The sequence below is a fragment of the Triturus cristatus genome, chromosome 7, assembly GCF_964204655.1.
Source record: "Triturus cristatus chromosome 7, aTriCri1.1, whole genome shotgun sequence".
Lineage (NCBI taxonomy): Eukaryota > Metazoa > Chordata > Amphibia > Caudata > Salamandridae > Triturus > Triturus cristatus.
This window is the reverse complement of record NC_140590.1, coordinates 171794471-171815027: the sequence shown is the minus strand read 5'-3', so window position 1 is coordinate 171815027 and position 20557 is coordinate 171794471. Positions and strand designations below refer to the sequence as shown.

The 20557-nt window shown below is 43.8% G+C and overlaps 1 protein-coding gene across 1 annotated transcript in view; it reads right to left on the bottom strand.

The window, feature by feature from the left end:
- The window catches only part of LOC146809146 (IgGFc-binding protein-like), a 790095-nt gene that overhangs the window by 564439 nt on the left and 205099 nt on the right, over window positions 1-20557 (bottom strand). Inside the window, exon 9 of the mRNA XM_085614833.1 lies at window positions 19269-19468. Coding sequence (XP_085470959.1) covers window positions 19269-19468 — 200 coding nt within the window. The remainder of the gene's footprint in view (window positions 1-19268; window positions 19469-20557) is intronic.

The window sequence follows — 20557 nt, the reverse complement described above, 5'->3', positions numbered from 1 at the left end:
AAAGCTTACACTCAAAATTGTGGGTCTGAGTTGGATATGCCTGTTTGGTGATCTGGAAACATTATGACAGATGCCATAGGACTGTTCTGCTTATTTGGTGATATGATTGTTATCACAATGTGTTACAGGCTATAAACAGGTATTTTGCCACATCAGATTACTGTAATAGGCATGTGTTTTAGTGTTGGCCACAAACTCTGACAGACCCTGAGGGTTTTCACTATGATGATTCTTGTTAGGATCTGTTGAAAGTGGTTGGTTATTGCTTTGCAAGCTGCATTTTTCTACATATTTGTAACTTTATAGCTGAATGCATGATGGTTGCCTGTTTATGTGCACTTGAATAGGTAATGTTGGATAAAGGTCATACTACTGCAGTACAAGAGGCTTCAAGTTGGTTATGATGATAAGTCAATGATGATAGCTAAAGGCCTGATTGGTTCACTAGGAAAACCTATGTCTGCTGTGATAGGCCTGATCTGTTTATTATGAAAAGTTAGGACAAACCCATTAGACCTGGCATATTGATTGTGATAAGCATATGTTAAAACGAATAGGCATTTAAGGGTGGATTGTTTTGTTGTGCACCACTAAAGCCTACAGCTAGGGTTTGTGTAACATGAAACATCACAGATTATTTTTGTAGGGAATGATTTTGGTGTTGTAACTGCCTCTGACAAACTCTGGGGGGGGAGAAGATTTGTACTGATACCTGAAAGAATCTTAGCTGTCTGTATAGCCATATATATAAATAAAAATACCTATTGATACATCGAGGGCCTTTGGGTCAGCTCTCTTCTGCCATTAGTCAGTGTGAGTGTAATTTATACTATGCTTCCATCCATAACATTGAACTGCATGGGGTAATGATTTAGTCCACATCAGTCGATGGCTCTCTTCTCCCTTGCTCTTTGAATGAAGGCATTTTCTGATCACGTGTATATCCACCTGAAAATGAGTGTGCTTTAGTGTCAAGGATGGTTGGTCATTCCTTTAGTTTGGAGTTTTCTCCTTTTATAGTTCCTTTTTCATTTATTTGCTTCCTCACCTTTTATTTTAGTGTTTCTTAGAAGGATACTTCAGTTCTTCAGGTAGTGCTAACAGTGGCATGCTTGCATACACAAACATACACCTATGCATACACATACATATATATACTTGTTACTGGAGTGAGAATAGTAAATTGTCCCCTCCTGAAGTCCAACGCTTTCCCTGCTGTTGTATGGATTGCAGTGGGAATAGTTTATTTGTTATTCCTAGAGTTTAATAGTTTGTTAAAATTGTTTAAATATATAGTATTATTATGTGAATGGGTATTTAATGTTATATTTTTTATATGTATAAACCTATGTAATTTTTAAGATAATTTTAGTAAAACGTATTTTTGTTTACTGTTTACTTTTTATGTATATTTAAATTGGCAATGTTTTAAATGTTTTTGAAGTTTATTTTTTACATTTTTTATTTTATTTGCAGTATACAAAGAACACAACCTGCACTTAAAATGAAATTAATTTATTACACAATTATATAATTAGTTTTAATGAAAATTCATTATTAATTAATTATCATTATTTTACTTCCCACCCTTTACCCCTACAAATCGTACATCCCACAACTAAAATAAAAATTACAAAATAAACTAATTACATAATTTACATAATTAATTTGCAAATAACTAATTGTCATTAAAATGAATTACTATTTATTATATTTAATTTACTTCCCACCTTTTACCCGCACCTAAAATACAAATTTAAAAGGTAAGGTACTTGCACAATCTACATAATTATCAAATAAATAATGAATTCTAATTGAACTTAATCATTAATTATTTATAATTAATTTACTTCCCACCCCGTACCCACTACAACACAAAAAATTACAAACAGCAATTAAATTACATTTAAAAACAACTAAAAATGTACAAACTATATTCAAAAACATTAATTGTACAAACAATTCATAACATATACAATTAAAACATGTACTAAACTACATAAAGATAATGAAAAAAAGATATTTTTTACAACTATATTTTTATAAACAATATTAACAACATAGATTTTTGTGACATTGATATTACTGCATTGAGATATTTGTGTATCGCAATATTAAAACTTAATTATTTCTGTGTCTCGATATTTTAACTATATATTTTATCCGAATACCACAGGGCACAAGAGATAAGATGCTATCTGCACCAAGAAGCCCCCCACTGATGTGATGGCTAGTGTGGGTGGGGGTGGAAGTTAGCCCAGATATGGGAAAGGGATACACAGAGGTAACCTTAGGGCCTTATTATGACTTTGGTGGTCCTCCTGCGGCTCTGCCATCACACCATCTGCAGGAGGACTGCCAAGGCCGTGGGGCACCCGCCTGCCAGATTCAGAGTTGTGGTGCTGCGGCAGTCTCACGGAAGTGGGCTTTTAGACACAGAGGAGCCCCTACATGCAGCCCACCGCAGTGACATGCACGGTGTGGAATGCATGACACACCGTGCAGGGATGGGTGTGCAAATTCATGGGGAGAAAACATGTGCCACCCGCATGCACCCCCAGGCCTAGATCAGACGTGGGGGCTCATAGGGCACCCTTAGTTGCCTTTCTGCCACCCTTTTCATGACGGGCTTACCTCCATTAAAAGGGTCTGCAAACAGACTGAATAAGCTGGTGGTGCCAGCAGCGGCACCACCAGCATATTCAGTCTGGTTGCAGACCACCAGCCCAGTGGGATCCTTGATCCCACCGGAGCTGGCGTTCGCATGGCAGTCCAACCTCCACACTCAGAATACTGTGGGCGGATCCACAGTGTGGCGGTGGTCAAACCGCCAGAAGTACGGTGGTCCTGAGGACTGCTGTACTCCTAATATGGCCCTTAGTCTCCATGTGTGGGGTGGAAGTTGTAACCATGGCAGCCTTACCTCCAAGCATGGAGAAGTGCAGGCAAAGGCCTAAGATGAACAATGCTGAGATTGAGGCTCTGAGAGAAACAGGAGCCAAGGGGACCATGGTCATACACAGACTGGTTTCTCCAAAGCAGATGCTACCCTATGTATTCCACCAGGTAACTTATGCAGACAGCAGAGAAAGCTCCATTCCATGGCAATGGGGAGCTTGGATGGGGAGCTTGAACAGGCCACAAAAGGGTAGTTGTGTCTCCTGTCCTCCCAGTAGCGTGTCTTCTGGGAAATCCCAGTAGAGTGTTCACTGGAAAGGTCCCGTTTTACCGTGCTGCGGTTTGTAAGGGCTGCAGATTTTAATATTTTACTTGGGGCAGTTTCTAGCGCGTTTAGCGCGTTTTTGCGCGTTTGGCACTTGTCCTTGTTTTACTTATTGTGCACTGGCTGGGCTCTCCCCCCCCCTCACACCTGCATTTAAATTGTGGAATACTCACCACCGTTTTGGTGGGCCCGGGTTCTGTGGGTGGTCCGGGGATCGTCTTTCATCGGCGACCAGCGCCATCTTGGATTGGGCCCAGGCTGTTTGTGGCGGGCGCCATCTTGGAGCGTCCAGGCGCTCCTCCCTCCACTTCGGTGCCTATTTAAAGTCGCTCTCACCCGCGCAGCGGGACGCGCAGCTAGGACGCCGTCTCTTGCCAGAGTCTTGCCAGAGTCTTGCCAGAGTCTTGCCAGAGTCTTGCCAGAGTCTTGCCAGAGTCTTGCCAGAGTCTTGCCAGAGTCCTGCCAGAGTCCTGCCAGAGTCCTGCCCGTCTGCGCCCGTCAGCGTCCCGGAGGCGTTTCGGCGGCGGGCGGGGCCCTGCTCACCGAGAATGAGTAATCCGGGCCCTCATTCGGTGCGGTACTCTTCTAGGGAGCTGCGCTCCTTGAATCATAGGGAGAGCTGCTGTTGTACTGTCTTCCCGGGCCGCTACAGAGGTAAGTCGCGATGTCCGGGATGCGGCTGGCATCCGACACGGGTTTTGTCATCAGCCCCGCCTACTGACAGTGCTGGTGCAGAGTATGCCTGCATGCTGTTAAACACTAGATCTGCACGCAGCCATGCACAACACATCTTTGAGCTCCTCGAGACAGAGAAGCCACTTTGCCTAATGCTGACGGAGACCTGGTGGGGTGAAGCTTCCAATCCTGATGTGGCTATGGCCATTCCGCAGGATTTCGATGTCTTCAGGAAGGACAGAGCAAAGGGCAGGGGTGGCGGGGTTGCATTGATGGTTAAGAAGGGCACGCCCTGCACTATCCTGCCCACTGAGGACATCCGCGGCTCGGAATCGTTGGCTTTTTCAATTGTGCTAGCGCCGCATCAATCAGTAAAGGGACTGTTAGTCTACCGCCCCCCTGGTCCGCTTGGGACGTTTTTTGCTGATCTTGATTCAGTGCTGGTTGGCCTAGCACTGAGAGCAGAACACTGCTTAGTGGCGGGGGACTTTAACATCCGGATGGATGATCCGTCGGACCTCGCCGCTATTAAGCTTTTGGAGGCTATGACTCCGCTGGGTCTTACCCCGCATTTGCAGGGCCCGACCCATGACAAGGGGCACACTCTAGATCAGGTCTTCTCGACCTCGCCTCTAGTGGTGAAAGAGATTCTCCCGGTCTTGTGGTCGGATCACTGGCTGGCCAAATTTGTAATCAGCGGCAACGCCAGGGCGCCATACCCTGTCTCACAGCAGCGGGGACGAGCCTTTAGAGCATTTAGCAGGGTGACCCCTGAGATGCTGGCTCAGGCTGCTGTGACGCACCCTTGTCCTCTGTCTGGCGAGCTAGAGAGAGATCTGGAGTCCCTGCAAGAATGGCTGACGGAGAGGCTGAATGACCTGGCCCCAGTCCCGCCCCCCGCCTGACATCTAGGCGGGTCTCGGCCCCTTGGTTCACCCCTGCTCTGAAGGCTACGCGGCAGCAGTGCAAGGTGGCCGAAAGGGCCTGGCGGGCACATTATGACAGCAAGGACAGGTCTGCCTACATGGCTGTGATTAAAGCTTACCACCGAGACATCCGCCTCGAAAAGAAAGCCTATCTTGCGGGGAGAATCGAAGCAGCTTCGAACTCCAGTAAGGAGATCTTTACCATCGTTCGAGAATTCATCTCCCCTCGGACTACTGCTTCGGAAGAGGGGCCCGCAGAATCTTGGGCGGCGGATCTTGCGTGTTTTTTTACAGGCAAGATCAAAATTATCCAGGACTCCTTTCTATCGAGTGAACTGGTTATATCGCCGCTGCCCGTGGCGGGCTCGCCTCCCTCAGTCGCGCAGGGCGCCTTATTGGCTGAGTTTCCTTCTCTGCCAGCCTCAGCTTCTTTAGCACTTATGGGCAACTTAAAATCCGGGTCTCCGCTTGACCCTTGCCCTGCTAAGCTCCTAGGTAAACTGGCGGAGGTGGTTAATCCGCTGGCGAACCCTCTTCTCAACCTCTCGTTGAGTCTGGGAGAGGTGCCGCCAGTATGGAAGCAGGCAATGGTCGTCCCGCTGCTTAAAAAGCCGGGACTTGACCCGAAAGCCCCAGCCAATTATAGGCCAATTTCGTTGCTGCCGGCCCTTGTAAAAATTTTGGAGAAGCACGTTCAGTCGGTGCTCTCCAATTTTCTGGAGTCTCATGAGATATTACATGACTCCCAGTCGGGCTTCCGTCCACATCGTAGCACCGAGACCGCGCTCCTTGAGGTTTCTGAAACCATTAAAGGGGTGTTGGATACCGGGGGCAAAGTCATGCTGGTGTTGTTGGACTTGTCGGCGGCTTTTGACACCGTCCCCCATGAGGGCCTGCTCGCAAGACTCTTTGAGATTGGTCTGCGGGGGACGGTGCTCAAATGGTTTTCTTCCTTTTTGGCCGGCCGCCGGCAAACGGTCTGGACATCATCTGACACCGCCGTAATGCCGCCTCTGGGAGTCGGGGTCCCTCAGGGCTCTATTTTGAGCCCGACCCTTTTTAACATCTTTATGACCCCTTTGGCGGCGGTGGCGGAGTCATTTGGTGCCCGGATCGTGTCGTATGCCGACGACACCCAGCTCCTCTTCTCTTGCGAGAGAGGGGCTGACTTTGACGGGGAGAGTATCCAGAATTGCCTTGGGGCTGTGTTCGCTTGGTTCCAACGGAACAGCCTCAAGTGCAATTCCGACAAATCGGAGGTACTCTTCTTTGGTTGCGAGACAGAGCCTAGCTGGCAGGCCTGGTGGCCCATCGACATGTTCCCTCCGTCCGGCTCTTCTCCCATGGCTAAAAACTTGGGGGTTAGGATGGACAAGGGGCTGACGATGAAAGCCCAGATCCTGGGGGTAACCGGCACTTGCTTTGGCCTGTTAAAAATGCTGCGGAGGTTCCTGCCTCTCTTATCCGAGGAGCACAGGAGGCTGACGGTGCAGGCTCTGATAGGCTCCAGGTTGGATTATGCCAACATTCTTTACCTGGGCCTGCCAGAGTATCTGCTACAAAGGCTTCAAGTTGTACAGAACGCGGCGGCCAGGGCCATCTTTGGCCTAAGTAGACGGGCCAGTGCCTCTGGGTTGTTGGTGGCGTTACACTGGCTACCCATCCGCAAACGGATTGCCTTTAAGGCTTTGACCCTGGCCTACAAGGCGCTCCATGCGGTGGGAGCTAAACATCTTCAAAAGAGACTGACCTTCTACCATCCGACTCGCTCGTTGAGGTCAGAATCTCTACTCTTGGCGGCTGTTCCGCGTGTGAAGAGGGCTCGCCTGGGGGGCCGCTCTTTCAGTCTGTTGGCCCCACAGATGTGGAACGCACTACCGCTCCCTTTGAGGGGGGCGTTCACTCTCCTTGATTTTAGAAGAGGTCTCAAAACCTGGCTGTTTACTCAATAGGTTTCCCAGTCTTTTGTTTTCTTTTTGTTTATCTTTTAACCTGTTTTTAGTTGTGTTGTGTTATTCTGAAATCTGTTTCCCTTACCTAAAAGCGCCGGGACACTCTTTTTGAGTAACCGTTGCGCTATACAAAAGAATAAATAACATAACATAACATAACATAACATAACATAACATAACATAACTGGTAAATGATCTCGAAGCTTCTGAATGGTCAGGGGTGTAAAGGAAGGTCTCTGCTCAGATGCTGGACTTCCCTGAGTGGGTTTGTGCTGTAACTAGGTCACAGACTATACGTCAGGGAAGAGCTTGACACTTGGTCCCTGGAACAGTGGGCCAAGCCACCAAGAACAAGGGAAAGGGCACAGGGTCTGGTGAGCCAGCCCAAAGAACTCCAGAGGTACAGGAGGAATATAACCCTGAGGGGAGGCTCTTGCCTTGGAGGAGGCATTCCAACCCCTGCAAGGTCTGTCCAACTTGGCGGAGTTGCAGGGAGCCAGTGGACCCACCAGGATGAGTTGTGTCACGGACAAAGAGAGTATCCTACTCCTGAGGGCCTGAGGCAAAAGCAGGCAAGAGCAGGGTGATGTCAGTGGATTCCACAGAGTCTACAGAGAAGAGGGAGTCCTCTATATTGAGGCCAGGGACTCCAAACCAGGGGCAATAAGGAGAGTGGTGGTACCCCCAAGGTATAGAGTATTCTTCCCCACCTTAAGCTATGACATTCCCTGGGCAGGACATTTGGCTCAGACCAAGACATGGACTGGCAAGTCAGCCATTTCTATTGGCCCAACAAGCTAGTTAATGTCAAGAACTTTGTAACTCCTGTGCAGCCTGTCAGGCCAGTGGCAAGACAGGGGCCACTCCAAATGTTCCCTTAATACCACTGCCAGTGGTTTGAACTTCTTTTGAAAGGATGGGGATTGACATTGTTGGCCCCCTAAATCCACAAACTGCCACAGGAAATAGGTATATCCTGGTGATGGTGGACCAAGACACCAGATATCCAGAGACAATATCCCTCAGAACAGTCACTGCTGCCACAGTGGCTAGAGCCATTCTTGTTGTGTTCACCTCAGTAGGTTTTCTAAAGGAAGTCGTCTCAGATAGGGGCATATACTTTATGTCTGCCTATCTGAAGGCAAAGTGGGATGAATGTGGTGTTACTTAGAAGTTCACCACCCCATATCATCCCCAGACCAATGGTCTTGTGGAATGATTCAATGAGACCCTGAGAGGCATGATCATGGGTTTGTCTGACAAACTCAGGAGGAGATGGAATGTTCTCTTTCCCTGCATGTTGTCTGCATACAGGGAGGTGCCACAGAAAGGGGTTGTTTTAGCACCTTTGAGTTACTGTTTGGACACCCTATAAGAGGGCTATTCTGTTTGGTGAGAGAGTCTTCGGATAAGCCTCTCAAGGAGTCTAAGCAAAATGTGCTGTATTATGCACTATGCCTGCGATCTCACATGGCAGAGTACATGAGCAGAGCAAGCAGCAACCTGTAGACCAGCCAAGAGTTCATGAAGCTTTGGTATGACCAAAGGGCTACTATACCTGACTACCATGCAGGCCGGTTGGTGTGGGTGTTGAAGCCTGTGGCTCCTAGGACCCCCTAGGACAAGTTGACTGCGCTCTTTCCAATATTAGAAAAAGAGGGTGATGTCACCTACTTGGTGGACTTTGGCACCCCAAGGAATACTACATGGTTCTGCACTTGAACAGATTGAAGCTGGATAGAAGGCGGATATGACCATGCTGATAGTCACTGATGAAGGAGGAGAGTGAGCCACTGCCAGACCTCCTCTCCAGCAATGTGTAAGATAGGTCGGTGGAGGGAGTTGCATTCTCTCCCAACTTGACCTGACAGCAGCACAAAGACTGCAAACAAGTTTGCTGGTGTGTTTTTCTTGACTCCAGGTAACACCACTTGGTGGGTACATGATTAGTGAACCAGACATTTAAGAGACAAAAACCATCGGCTGAATGATTTAATGATGAACTGTTAGCCTTATAAATTAATTAAAATATGTTCTATTTTTATAAATTGGAGTAGAATTTTTGTGTGTCATGTCTTACTTATTTACTGTTTTGGTAATTTTAAATGCTTTACACACCCGTCTCCCATGTTAAGCCTCACTGGTCTTCAGCCAAACTACGAAGCATTGAGAAAGGATTAATTTATGGAGACTTGATTGGACCTTATTTGTGATTGTGGTGTTATTACCAGCTATAGGTACCGGTTCATTGACAAAATATCAATGTGAAAAATATAGATGTCAAAAATATAGAATGGAAAAATATCGACCCCCTATACCTAAACAGGTAAGTGCAAAAATATCTGAAAAAATAAATAAATGTAATCTAAAAGAAAATGTACTATTCCCACTCCAGGGAGTGGCACAGTAGGAAAAGCGTGGGATAGCGGATGAATAAAATTTACTATTCCTACTCCAGTGAGTGCAACCGTAGGGAAAGTGTTGGATAACGGAAAGGTAAAAATTACTATTCCCACTCCAGTGAGTGCAATAGTAGGGACACTGTTGGATAGTGGAGGTATACAATTTACTATTCCCACTCCAGTCAGTGCAACAGTAGGGGAAGTGTTAGATAGTGGAGGTGTAAAAATTACTATTCCCTCTCCAGTGAGTGCAACAATAGGAAAAGTGATGGAAAGCTGAGGGGTAAAAATTACTGTTCCGACTACAGTAAGTGTAACACTAGGGAAAGTGTTTGATAGCGGAGGGATGAAAATTACTCTTACCACTACAATGAGTGCAACAGTAGGGAAAGTATTGGATAGCAAAGAGGTAAAAATTACTATTCCCACTCCAGTAAGTGAAGTGCAACAGTAGGGAAAGTGTTGGATAGTGAATTGGTAAAATGTACTAATCCCACTCCAATCAGTGCAACAGTAGGGAAAGTCTTGGATTGCAGAGGAGTAACAATGATTATTGTCACTCCAGTCAGTTAAAAATTAAAAACAAACAAAATATTTAAAAAACAAAATAAATATATATGTATATTAAAAATGTAAATACATATATATTTAATATTACTAATTAAAAAACTAAATAATGTTAAATGCATATGACACATACCTACAAATATTTTATTAAATAAAATAAAAAATAATTTCAAACCAACAAATAGTTTTAATTAGAAATATTTAGAAACAAAAACATCACTTATTACATAAATGTACTTTTTTTTTATTTCCTAACGCCACACTATTCACAACAAACGTCTAAATTTAAAGAAATTTACTTACATAATTAACACAATTAATTACCAATTAAAGAAATATTATTAATTAAAAACAAATTAAAACTCATAAAAATTAATAACCTTTTCACACTTTACCCCAATAATCCCCACAAAGCCCAAATAAATGTAAACAGTAAAAAATGTATTACACAATTAAAAAACTAGTAGTATTTAACAACTAATTATAAAGTAAGTTACATTAATTTACTCCCCATCCTTTACCCCTATAAAAGTAAACCCCGCACACAAAAAAATCTAAACAATTACCCTAATTAAATGCCAATTAATTAATATTAATGGGCAACTAAATATTAATTAAAAACATACATTCCCACCCTTTACCCCTATAAACCCCACAACCCACACCTGAAATTAATTACACAATTTCCATATTTAATTTTCAATTAGTTAATTAATATGAATTAAGAACTAATTATTAATTAACAAAACATAAATTACTTCCCGCCCTTTACCCCTATAAACCCCACAACGCACACCTAAAATTAATCACTCGATAGCCAAATGGTATTTTCAATTAAATAATTAATACTAATTACCAACGTATTATTAATTAATTAAAAATAAATTACTTCCCAACCTTTACCCCTATAAATGCCACAACGCACACCTAAAAAATTACACAATTACCAGGTTGTCTGTACGCACAATAGTGAACTTGAAGCAGATTGAGGAGACCAGACTTTCATGCGATAAACCATTCACAGAGACAGCAAGATTGTATTTGAAGGAGTTTACAAGAGACAGCCTTATCTGACAAGAAGAAATGGTGGCTGGCTAGGTGTTGCACGCAGAAAGCACACAACAACATATACCGACACCCACCCACCGGGAAGCCTGGTATGTTATGCAGCACAGTCTAATTTACATAGCCTTACCTCAACTACACTTACCAACACACATGGGAAAAGACAACATGGTAGGGAAGCTTCAAAGTGACTGGTACATCCCCAACATTGCTGAAATGATAACTTAGTATCTGAGTGAATGTATGGTCTGTCAACTATATTCACCCAAACCCACACTCAAGGTTGTATCATTGGCTATTCCCAAATCTACAGGGCCATTCAAAGCCCTACATATTGATTTAATCACTATGATCAACTGATGCGCTAACTATCAATACCTGATAGTCATGGTCTGCCCTAGTGGAGAAGTGTGGCTCAATGGTTAGAGTGGCAGACCCTGATGCAGAGGTCTGGCCCGGACCAGGGTTCAATTCCCGCCTCGGCGGGTCTTGGGCTCAATTTCCCCGGACCCGATAATTCTCGCCTCGGTGCCTATTCTAATCATGGGTCCCACTCTGCAACTCTGGGCAATAGCTTGCTTAATCTCCACAACGGCCCCAACAGTGCTAGGATGCCTGGCTTCACCTTGGGGGTGCCCAGGAGTGGGCACTTCACAGGGAAAGGCCAAGAAGGGTTGCACAGCGCCTGAGAGACCCTTTCGGGGGTGTGCGGAGCGCTATATAAATGCACTGCATTTACATTTACCCAGGTGGATCGAGGACGGCCCTTGCGTACAATGCCAGTGGCCATGCTCCTTGTCAGGGAAGTGATACTGAGATGGGGAGTGCCAGACGTCATCCAATCAGAAAATTGTAGACACTTTGTCAACTCCATGGTAGACCACTTCTGTATCCTTTTAGGTATCACTCACAAGTTGGCCTCAGTATACCTCTCTCAAACTAATGGCACAGTTGAGAAAATGATCGGTCTGCTAAAAAACAAAATAAGAAGGATTTGCACCAGTCTCAACAAAAAGTGGCTCCACTGTCTCTCCCTAGCCCTCTTTACACATTAGGCAAGGGCGCCCCTCCCTGACTAATCACCTAAAAATCAAACATCCCACTTCTCCCTCACATTCCTCTTAGCCCAAAAAGGCCAAAAGGACCCCCCTGCACTGGTAAAACGACACACACACAAATTTAACAGAGTCGGCCACAGAGGAAATTACTGTCCCCACTGTAGCAAGGAGGGGGGGAACAGGGCACAAATAGAGCTAAACAAGCTTAAACTAACCATTCCCTAAAGGTGCTACCACCACTTTCCACTATCCCGCTAGAAAGTTTCATGCAAAAGTGAACATAAAGAGTGTACCCATAAAAAAGGAAAACAAAGGCATTTTTCCAAAAACGGTCTTTTTTCCAAGCCAACATACAACCAACAGCTCTTATACAGCAGGTCTGCTATCTAACTGCATATGCACCATCGTTACAGCTGTCACCACCCCTCCACCTGAAACTTCCAAAAGAAACTTTGACACATGACCACCGTGGGCACCCAAACCGCAAACAGGTCATTTAATATCTGTTCGTTGCCAGCCCTCGCTGTAGGGGCAGACAGACTTTACTTATCCCAAGAGATAGACCCTGAGAAACCCATGTATCATCCACCTGTACCTCTGTAGGATTAGGGCAAAGATACATCCCAGTAGAGTGGAACCCCATAGAGCAGAAGTAAACATCTTCCAACATGAGGCCAATCCCAGAGCACTGTACCTTTTTACTGAACCTAGCAACATTCAAACTGAGCTAGACAGGATGCGCAGACGGGGCACTGTGGAATAGGACACTGTTTGACCCAGAGACTTTATAGAAAAGAGTTTCTTAGAGGTAGCAAAGCCACAGCACCAGTGCACAAATGAGTCTGCTTCCACTTCTGTCTGTGATCCCAGGGTGTCCCTTAACATATTTGGGACAGCCTTTCTTAATGACAAATGGACCTCTCGTATAGAATTCAAGTGCAGGGTCATCCACTCCGATGACGGTAGAGGAAATTAGTTCTATGGGAGGGGGTCAAACGCTAGCTCAAATACCCCATGCCAGGAAATCTGGGATACAAAGTTAAATAGGAACAAATGGTTGGAAGGGAAGAGGCAATCCTTAATTGTATGGAAGCTTGAACAGTATTCTTTGTGTTTCAGAGCTAAAGGGACGATACCACTGGGTACAAATGCCAACTGTGAAGTGGTACTGCACATACCGAACCTGCACCTCTACACTAATGGATTTTTATTGGCATTGTGGTGGCTTTGCCTATGCCCGACTCATTCCCAGATGGTGAGGTCTCTGCACCCTTGTTAGCATACACACCTCAACCCTGGTTACCCCTAGAGAAGATCTGGCTGAGTTGTTCCAACATCTGCTACAGAAGAAAACAACTCTGTTGCATCAGGTTTGAAGAAGAAGGACTGCTGAATATTTTGGTTGAGCTCAGTAGAAGGACATTCTAGAATAATTCAGACAGTTTACAGACACTTAGGAGGGTCCATTCACTGTACAAACAAAAGCAAACAGCCGCTGGTTACAAATAACCATGTAAAACTACTGAAGAGGATCAATGACACTGAGCTTGGCCTAAATGCAATCAGGGAAGAACTAAGCCATTCGCCTGACGGTGATGAAACATATGTATGTGTTGGACTTGATGACTGTGATGGAGGGAGGGGTGTGTGTAAGATCAGTGCTTCCTGTTGTACTTTTAGTCCTGGAAATTATCTTGAAAACAGAACTCTCGCTCTTGCATCCAAGCACTACATCATTTACAAACTGACATGAAGAAGGATGGGGGTGCCCCGAGTAGGACAAATCTCATGGTATTTTCTCCTGGCTCCCCCTATTTGTGATCAGGCTATGCACATGATTAGTTCCTGTTGTCATTTTGGTAATATTATTGTGTGGTTTCCTACAACAGGGGGGGATTCTTGCTGTAAAAATGCAGACCTCAAATGAGGTATTACGCAAATAGCTTGAGAGAGAATAACAGACACTACAGCAACACGCCATTTTGAATAATGTGACTGTCATGACTTACAAGAAAAATTATGTAGTTGAAAATTCAACAAGAGGGGGGAATGTAAATATTGGTGAATGTGATGTCAGTGTACACCATGATGTATGCATGCATAGCAACCCCAATACCAATCAATGCAATATCGATAACCTAGGCATGCATAGGCATGTTAATATCAGCAAGGACCATGTCAATGTCCACCATAATATATGCACGCATTATTATGTTAATATCAGTAAGGATGATGTTGATATACATTATGACAGCTGTACACATCATAATGAGAATGTTGGGAAATATGATATCAATGAATGCCAGGTTATATCTACACACAACAATGAACTCATATCATTGCAGGTGAACTCACCCAAGATGACCTCTTCATCAACTCCAACTCAGAGATGCATGGTCAAACAGCCCCTCCGACCCAAACGCTCATACAGAAAAACCCAGATCGATCCCACAGATAGGCAGCTACACCACAGCAGGTTTGAGGATAAAGGCCCCAATAATACTACAATGTCAGATGCCACATGCAGATAAGAACACTCAGCAATCAATGCACACCACACGTAGTGGTCACATGCTCCTCTAACTGTACATTTGGGCAAAGACCCACTTGCCCACACTAGCTCTCCGCAAAGTCGAGAACCATCTGCATTGCTTATCAGATGGTTGGATTTATGATGCATGCCTAAACATTGGTACACATGTTGTACAAGAATGTAAGAATGTCCGATCGATTTACTGTAACCCACAAACTGTATGGCTAAATCTTCTTAAGATTGTCTTTAGACGAGAATCTGGCAACACTCTCCCAGCTACTGCGTTTAATTAAATCAACTTGTTTCTCTTTTGCCAAACGTTTCTTGTCATTTCATTACTTCAAGGTAAATACATATCCGCGCAACATTGGTTTAGATAATTGGCTGACCATAAATGTGTCTTTTATTTATTCATGTAGCTGATGTGAAACTTTACATTTGCGGTCTAGTTTATTTTTTAGACTTCTATTTTACTTTAAGTAAGATTGTGCTACATATGACGCCCAAAGTGAATGAAAGACAACCACTGTTATAAAAATTAAGATTTTTGTTTTCCCTAACGGCAAATATCATGTCCTCCACATAGTAGTTTGTGGAGCTCATTGCTAAGTCACTTTTCCACTATGTTACACAGGCGTGCATAAGGAACATATTTTTTGTTTGGCTTGTTGGGCACAGTTTTATTTTGTGAGCTAGAGAGCTTGCAAAGAAAACTCATGTAGATTGAGATGTATCCGAATTGTTATGTACTTGTTTATAGGTTCTCATTAGCATATGACCATAAATGGGTCTTCCAGTTGTTGATCTAGTAAATCTGAAACTTTACATATACATTCTAGTTTTTACTTTAGGGTTCCTTGCTACTTTTAGTAGGAGTGTGCTACATATGAAGGCCAAAGTGAACGAAAGGCAATCCTTGTTATTGTTATAAACATTGAGATTAGTATTTTTTCCTAGTGGCCAATTATCATGTCTTCCAAATAGTAGTTTGTTTGGCTCACTGCTAAGGCAATTTTTTATTTTGTTGCACAGGGGTGCCCAAGAAAGATGTTTATTTTCTCGCTTGTTGAGGCACTATTATTTTGTGAGCCGGAGAGCATGGAAAGAAAGCTTATGTAGCTTAAGATGTATTCTATTAGTTATATATTTCTTTATAGGTTTCCATTAGTATGTGACCATAAATGGGTCTTCCAGTTCATGTTTTAAATCTGAAACTTTACATCTGCAGTCTAGTTTATTTTTTGGGCTTCCTTACTACTTTTAGTAGGATTGTGCTACAAGATACCACTAAGTTGAACAAATTTACAACATAAAAGATACTAACTCTATTTACCTGCAGTACCCAAAGGTATCATGCGCACACCTTAATATCTAACACTGCCAAAGTTCAGCAAAATCCAACTGGCCATTTGTATGCTTCGCAAAATACTAATGTTTATGTAAAATTCATTAGATTTTGAACCCATTTTGGGACAATCTTAACCCATTTTCAGGTTTAGCCTACACAGCATTTGCGCTGTGCTTGTGAAATGTATTGTACTCAATATAAATCTTAAAAGGGGCTTACAACCTTGCTTGTCATTGGTTCAAGTGTTTGCCACTTAGTTTTCCTCTGGTTTCTATTGGCTGTAGTATACTTTTTCCTATGTGTTCCATGTGTGTTTCTCTTATCATTCTTCCGAGGTCCAAGTACTATGTTCATCTGCATTAGTGGATCTTTCTTAATGTTTACCCTGCTTTTTATGCTCAGCCTACACAGTGCTTGTGCTGTGCTTCTTTATTTAAACTCCCCGAGGCAGGCACGCATTTCAGATTGCATTTAACAAGCACACTTGAAATGTGTGCAGCTATGGGGAGATAGGTAAACAAGCACAGCGCTGTTGTATTTTTATGTTTAGCTTGTTTAGCACAGCTGTTTGCGCGGTTCTCATGTATGTTATCTCTCTATGGCTGCACACATTTCAAGCACGCTTGTTTTTCATCAGAAAGCCTTTCAGCCACTCCTGTTTCCTCACACAATGAAGGATGTCTTCAGGTATTATAGCGGCATTAAGTTTTACTTTCACTCATCTCATTAACTTGGCCGAAAAGCACTCTCACTTTGTTCAAGCACATTACGTGGGGTTGATTCAGTGCTAGCTTCAATTCTTAATATCTCGACAAATGGAGTGCATTTGTACTGGTAAATATTACTGCTAACATTCCAAAAGGCAATTTTGTTTCTAGTCGGAGGGCTATGAAGCAGGTGTATCATCCAGGTGCAGCACAAAGGCAGTGCCCACAGAGGTGGGTAGCTGTAGTCAGTCTGGCAATTTTACCCGTTGCTGTTTGAAAAACAGGAGTTCTTTGACTATACATGAAATTTCAAAATTTATTTTGACAGATCCTTTGATGTGATTGTATTTTATCCAGATCCTTTTCAGTTTTCAAGCTAAAGCTTTTTTCAAAACTGTCCCAAAAAAGCTGTCCCATGTCCCATCATTTCAATCCCCTCCCTGATCTGTAACCTCCAGACTTGATAACGGAGGAGCACTGTAGAGCCGCATCAGGAACAATTTGCATCATCACCATCCATGCAACGGTACTCAGTGACCCAGACCACCTTTTGCTTGACTCAGAAACATCCATCAGCCCCACATTGGCTTTGTGACAACCCTAAACCTTTCGTCACTAGCATCTTCACAGCCTGTCTAAAAGTGAGCTCCCATAGTCATGTAACATAGACAACAGTATGGTTTCTTGGCGCTTTTATTAATAGTAGTAATGATTGCCTGCCTGAGTCAACTCTGCCTGGAATGCGGCTCTTACCCAGATTATTTTGTTAGTAGAATTTAATATACCCAGTATACTTAGCAGACCTGGAAACTCTCAGCAGGGAGAATTAATCCTCTCAGCTACGTTCATGGTATTGAAACATGCGAGCTGGAAGTCACACCTTAGCTTAGTAGCATTATATTTGACCCTACACAGCCCATCATGCAATTAGCTGCATAAACGTGCTGTGGTGCCTCCCGTTCATGAGTGAGCCTTGAGTGAGCCCCTGTAATTTGCAGAGGAACACTTTTTTGTGCAATGTGCTAGCTTACTTTATTTATTTCGGTCACAAAGATGGTTCATTATAAAATGCCTTGCACGTTAAGGCACCTGCTGCAGAAATCTTTGTGTGCCCAGCAATTTTCAGAGCATAATATTAATGGCAAGGTAACTGGTGGTTATTGTACAGGCTGTAGCGACCTGTGTTTAGTCCAGTCACAGTTTTCCCTCATCATAAAGTATCAGAAAGGTTTAATCTGCTTGCTGCCTATTACAAATTTGTATTTATTTATAGATAGGCCAATGGGATGTTTTGTCACGGAGATCTTTTTGTTACCTGCAGTTCATAAATTACAATCCTTAGAAAACAACACAGCGAGTTATGAATAAGCCTGGGCGAAGTTCGTGGAGTTCCCCTATAGGAACTCCGCGAAGTGCAAAAAAACTCTGCCGCGCTACGCGAAGCTCCGCAAGCTGTGGAGTGGGTTAGAAAAAATGCTGTTTGCAATAATTTTGAGTGCTGGTTGTTTGTCGGCGCTGTGAAATAATTGCAAATGGCACCATGCACAGCGCAAGTGGATTTTCTACCCAAGTGGCAGCTTTCTCAACACGAACAGATGGTTTAGCAACGTGAGGGGTCGTGAGCATACGCGCCCACTCGCATTGAGAAACCCGAATCACACCTTGAAAATTAAAAACAAATCCCTGGGAAGGTGGTGGTCACCGGGGCTGCAGGGGAGGCATGAGGACCTCCCGACTTTGAAATATTGAATCACCGGGGAAGTGGCGGTCCCCGGGGCAGCGTGGGGGCGGGCAGGAGCACCCCATGCTTTTTTTTAAAGAAAAAAGGTCCAGGGAGGTGACCGTTTCTGGGGCTGCGGGGGCCCCACAGTCCCCCGCAGCATAATTAAGGATTGCCCCCAGGAACTGGCCCACCCAAGGGCTTAAAAGAAACAAAGCACGGGAGACTGTGCTTCGTTTTTAAAAAATAGATTGCCGGGATTTGCGCACCCTAATTGAATAGTGCTGATTTCTTTTTAAAAAAATGCTTTTTTGGGGCCTTTTTTTACCTTTTTTTCTTGTGACTCGGTTCAACTGAGTCAAAAGATGGCTGTCAACACTTCCTGGTTTGAAGTGTTGGCAGCCAATGAGTGTCAAGCTTGTGATCAGGAGGGTTTGCATATCCACAGCGGTAACCAGATATCCATATTGTTTGATATATAAATTTCTCAGGAACTACTGGACAGATTTACACCATTTATAGCAAATAGTGCACTCTGGACCAAGAGCTATCTTTCTACCAATTTTGGTGTAATTCCGTTCAGCAGTTCGGACTATAGCTGCGACAAAAGAGTCCAATGGAAATTAACATGGAGAAATTGTGTTTTGGGACCCCCTTTTTTATCGTCCCCCATTGACGAATCACCCTAAAACTTTAAAGACAGGAGCTGACCGGAGCGCCTCATTAGTTTTGAACAATTTGCGAAGATTCTTTAACCGGCTCGAAAGATATAGGCAAAAGAAAAAAACGCTTTTTGAAAGAATCAAGAACTACCTACAGGGGACTGTATATAGATATACTCTACCTACTATATATATATGATAGAGAGAGAGAGAGAGAGAGAGAGGGAGCAAGAGAGAGAGAGAGAGAGAGAGAGAGAGAGAGAGAGAGAGGGAGAGAGAGATGAACAGAGAGATAGATTTAGATGAGAATACAAAACCTCATTGTGTATCATTGAAACTAAATGAAAATGCCTCATCGTTCCTCCCCCAAGCTTCTCACTCTTTTTGCGCCTGTGGCTAATTAGGTATATACAGTAAAAATGAAACATACATTGTAGTATTTTCCATCCTTGAAGCAGCCACAGTTGTCCATGGAAACACATCCTTTGCCATCGAAGACGTATCCATCATCACATTCGCAGCCCTCCGTGCAAGATGTTGGGCACGGAACTGGATTTGTGATTCCGACGCAAGATGTGGAGCAGATGTCTGCACATACAGCATAATGGCTCTTTGGTGGACAGCTGAGGGCTGGAGGGAGAAATAAGAAAAACATATGATTCATGGGTATCTGACAAGGCGAGGCGACAGAGGATTGACATAGAGGCAAAAGACGGAATTACTTTTATATGGGAAGATCAATAATTTTTCTTGCAACTACTGATATCCAGAGGAACTCCCTCCTCATTTCTAGCAATACATTACTGCAGAAATGTAGGAATTTAAGAGTTACATTTAACCCTGAACTACTTTCTGTCAACAAATCCTTTCAGTCACAGGTACCTGTTTTTCAATGCTGGGCGCACTCAGGAAGTTTCTAGGTCTCCTACCATCCCAAAAGTCAGTAGTGCACACTCTCATTACCTCATGCATTGACTTTGCAAACAGCCTCCACCTTGGTCTCCCAAGTTATCTTATCATCCGCCTACAGAGGGTGCAGAACGCAGCAGCCCTAATGGTGCTTTCACGCACCTGATAGCTCACTTCAAGCAACTGCGCTGGCTCCCAGGGCACAAACAGATTGTTTTCATAGGGATTTCTATGGGCTAGGCCAGAACTATATCACAGCTAGATTTAAACAATACAGATCCTATACTCAAACCTCCTCCAAATCCGTAATTTCAGGGAGGGCAAAAGGGGTGGCATGCCTTTGAACTGTCTGGCAGGAAAAAAACATTGAATGCGCTCCCAGCCCTTCCCTGTTCCATTGATCCAGAGTCTGTTTAGAAAGCAACTCAACACCTGCCTCTTCACTAACATTTAAGAGTAACACCATAATATGGCTTCGATTTCTGGGTAGTGCCTGGAAGCGCTTACTGGGTAGCTGTGTGCGCTTTTAAATCCCATTCATTAATTCATACACAAGCCAGTTAGAATAGAGATTCGGAGAGACTGGGTGATTTTAAACATTGGGTGCCCTCTCACTCTGTGTACCTTGGCAAACGGGCTGACCTATGTGAAAATCAAGAACCCTACTAGCAGAAAGATTGTAGCAGAAAAGGTCATATCCCGGCAAATATAAAAGGATGTGTTCTTTGGCCCTGGTCAACATTCTGAAGCGAGGCCCTTCACAGAACCTAGACCTGATAAAGGTTTGATGCAAATGTCCTGCAGGGAAAG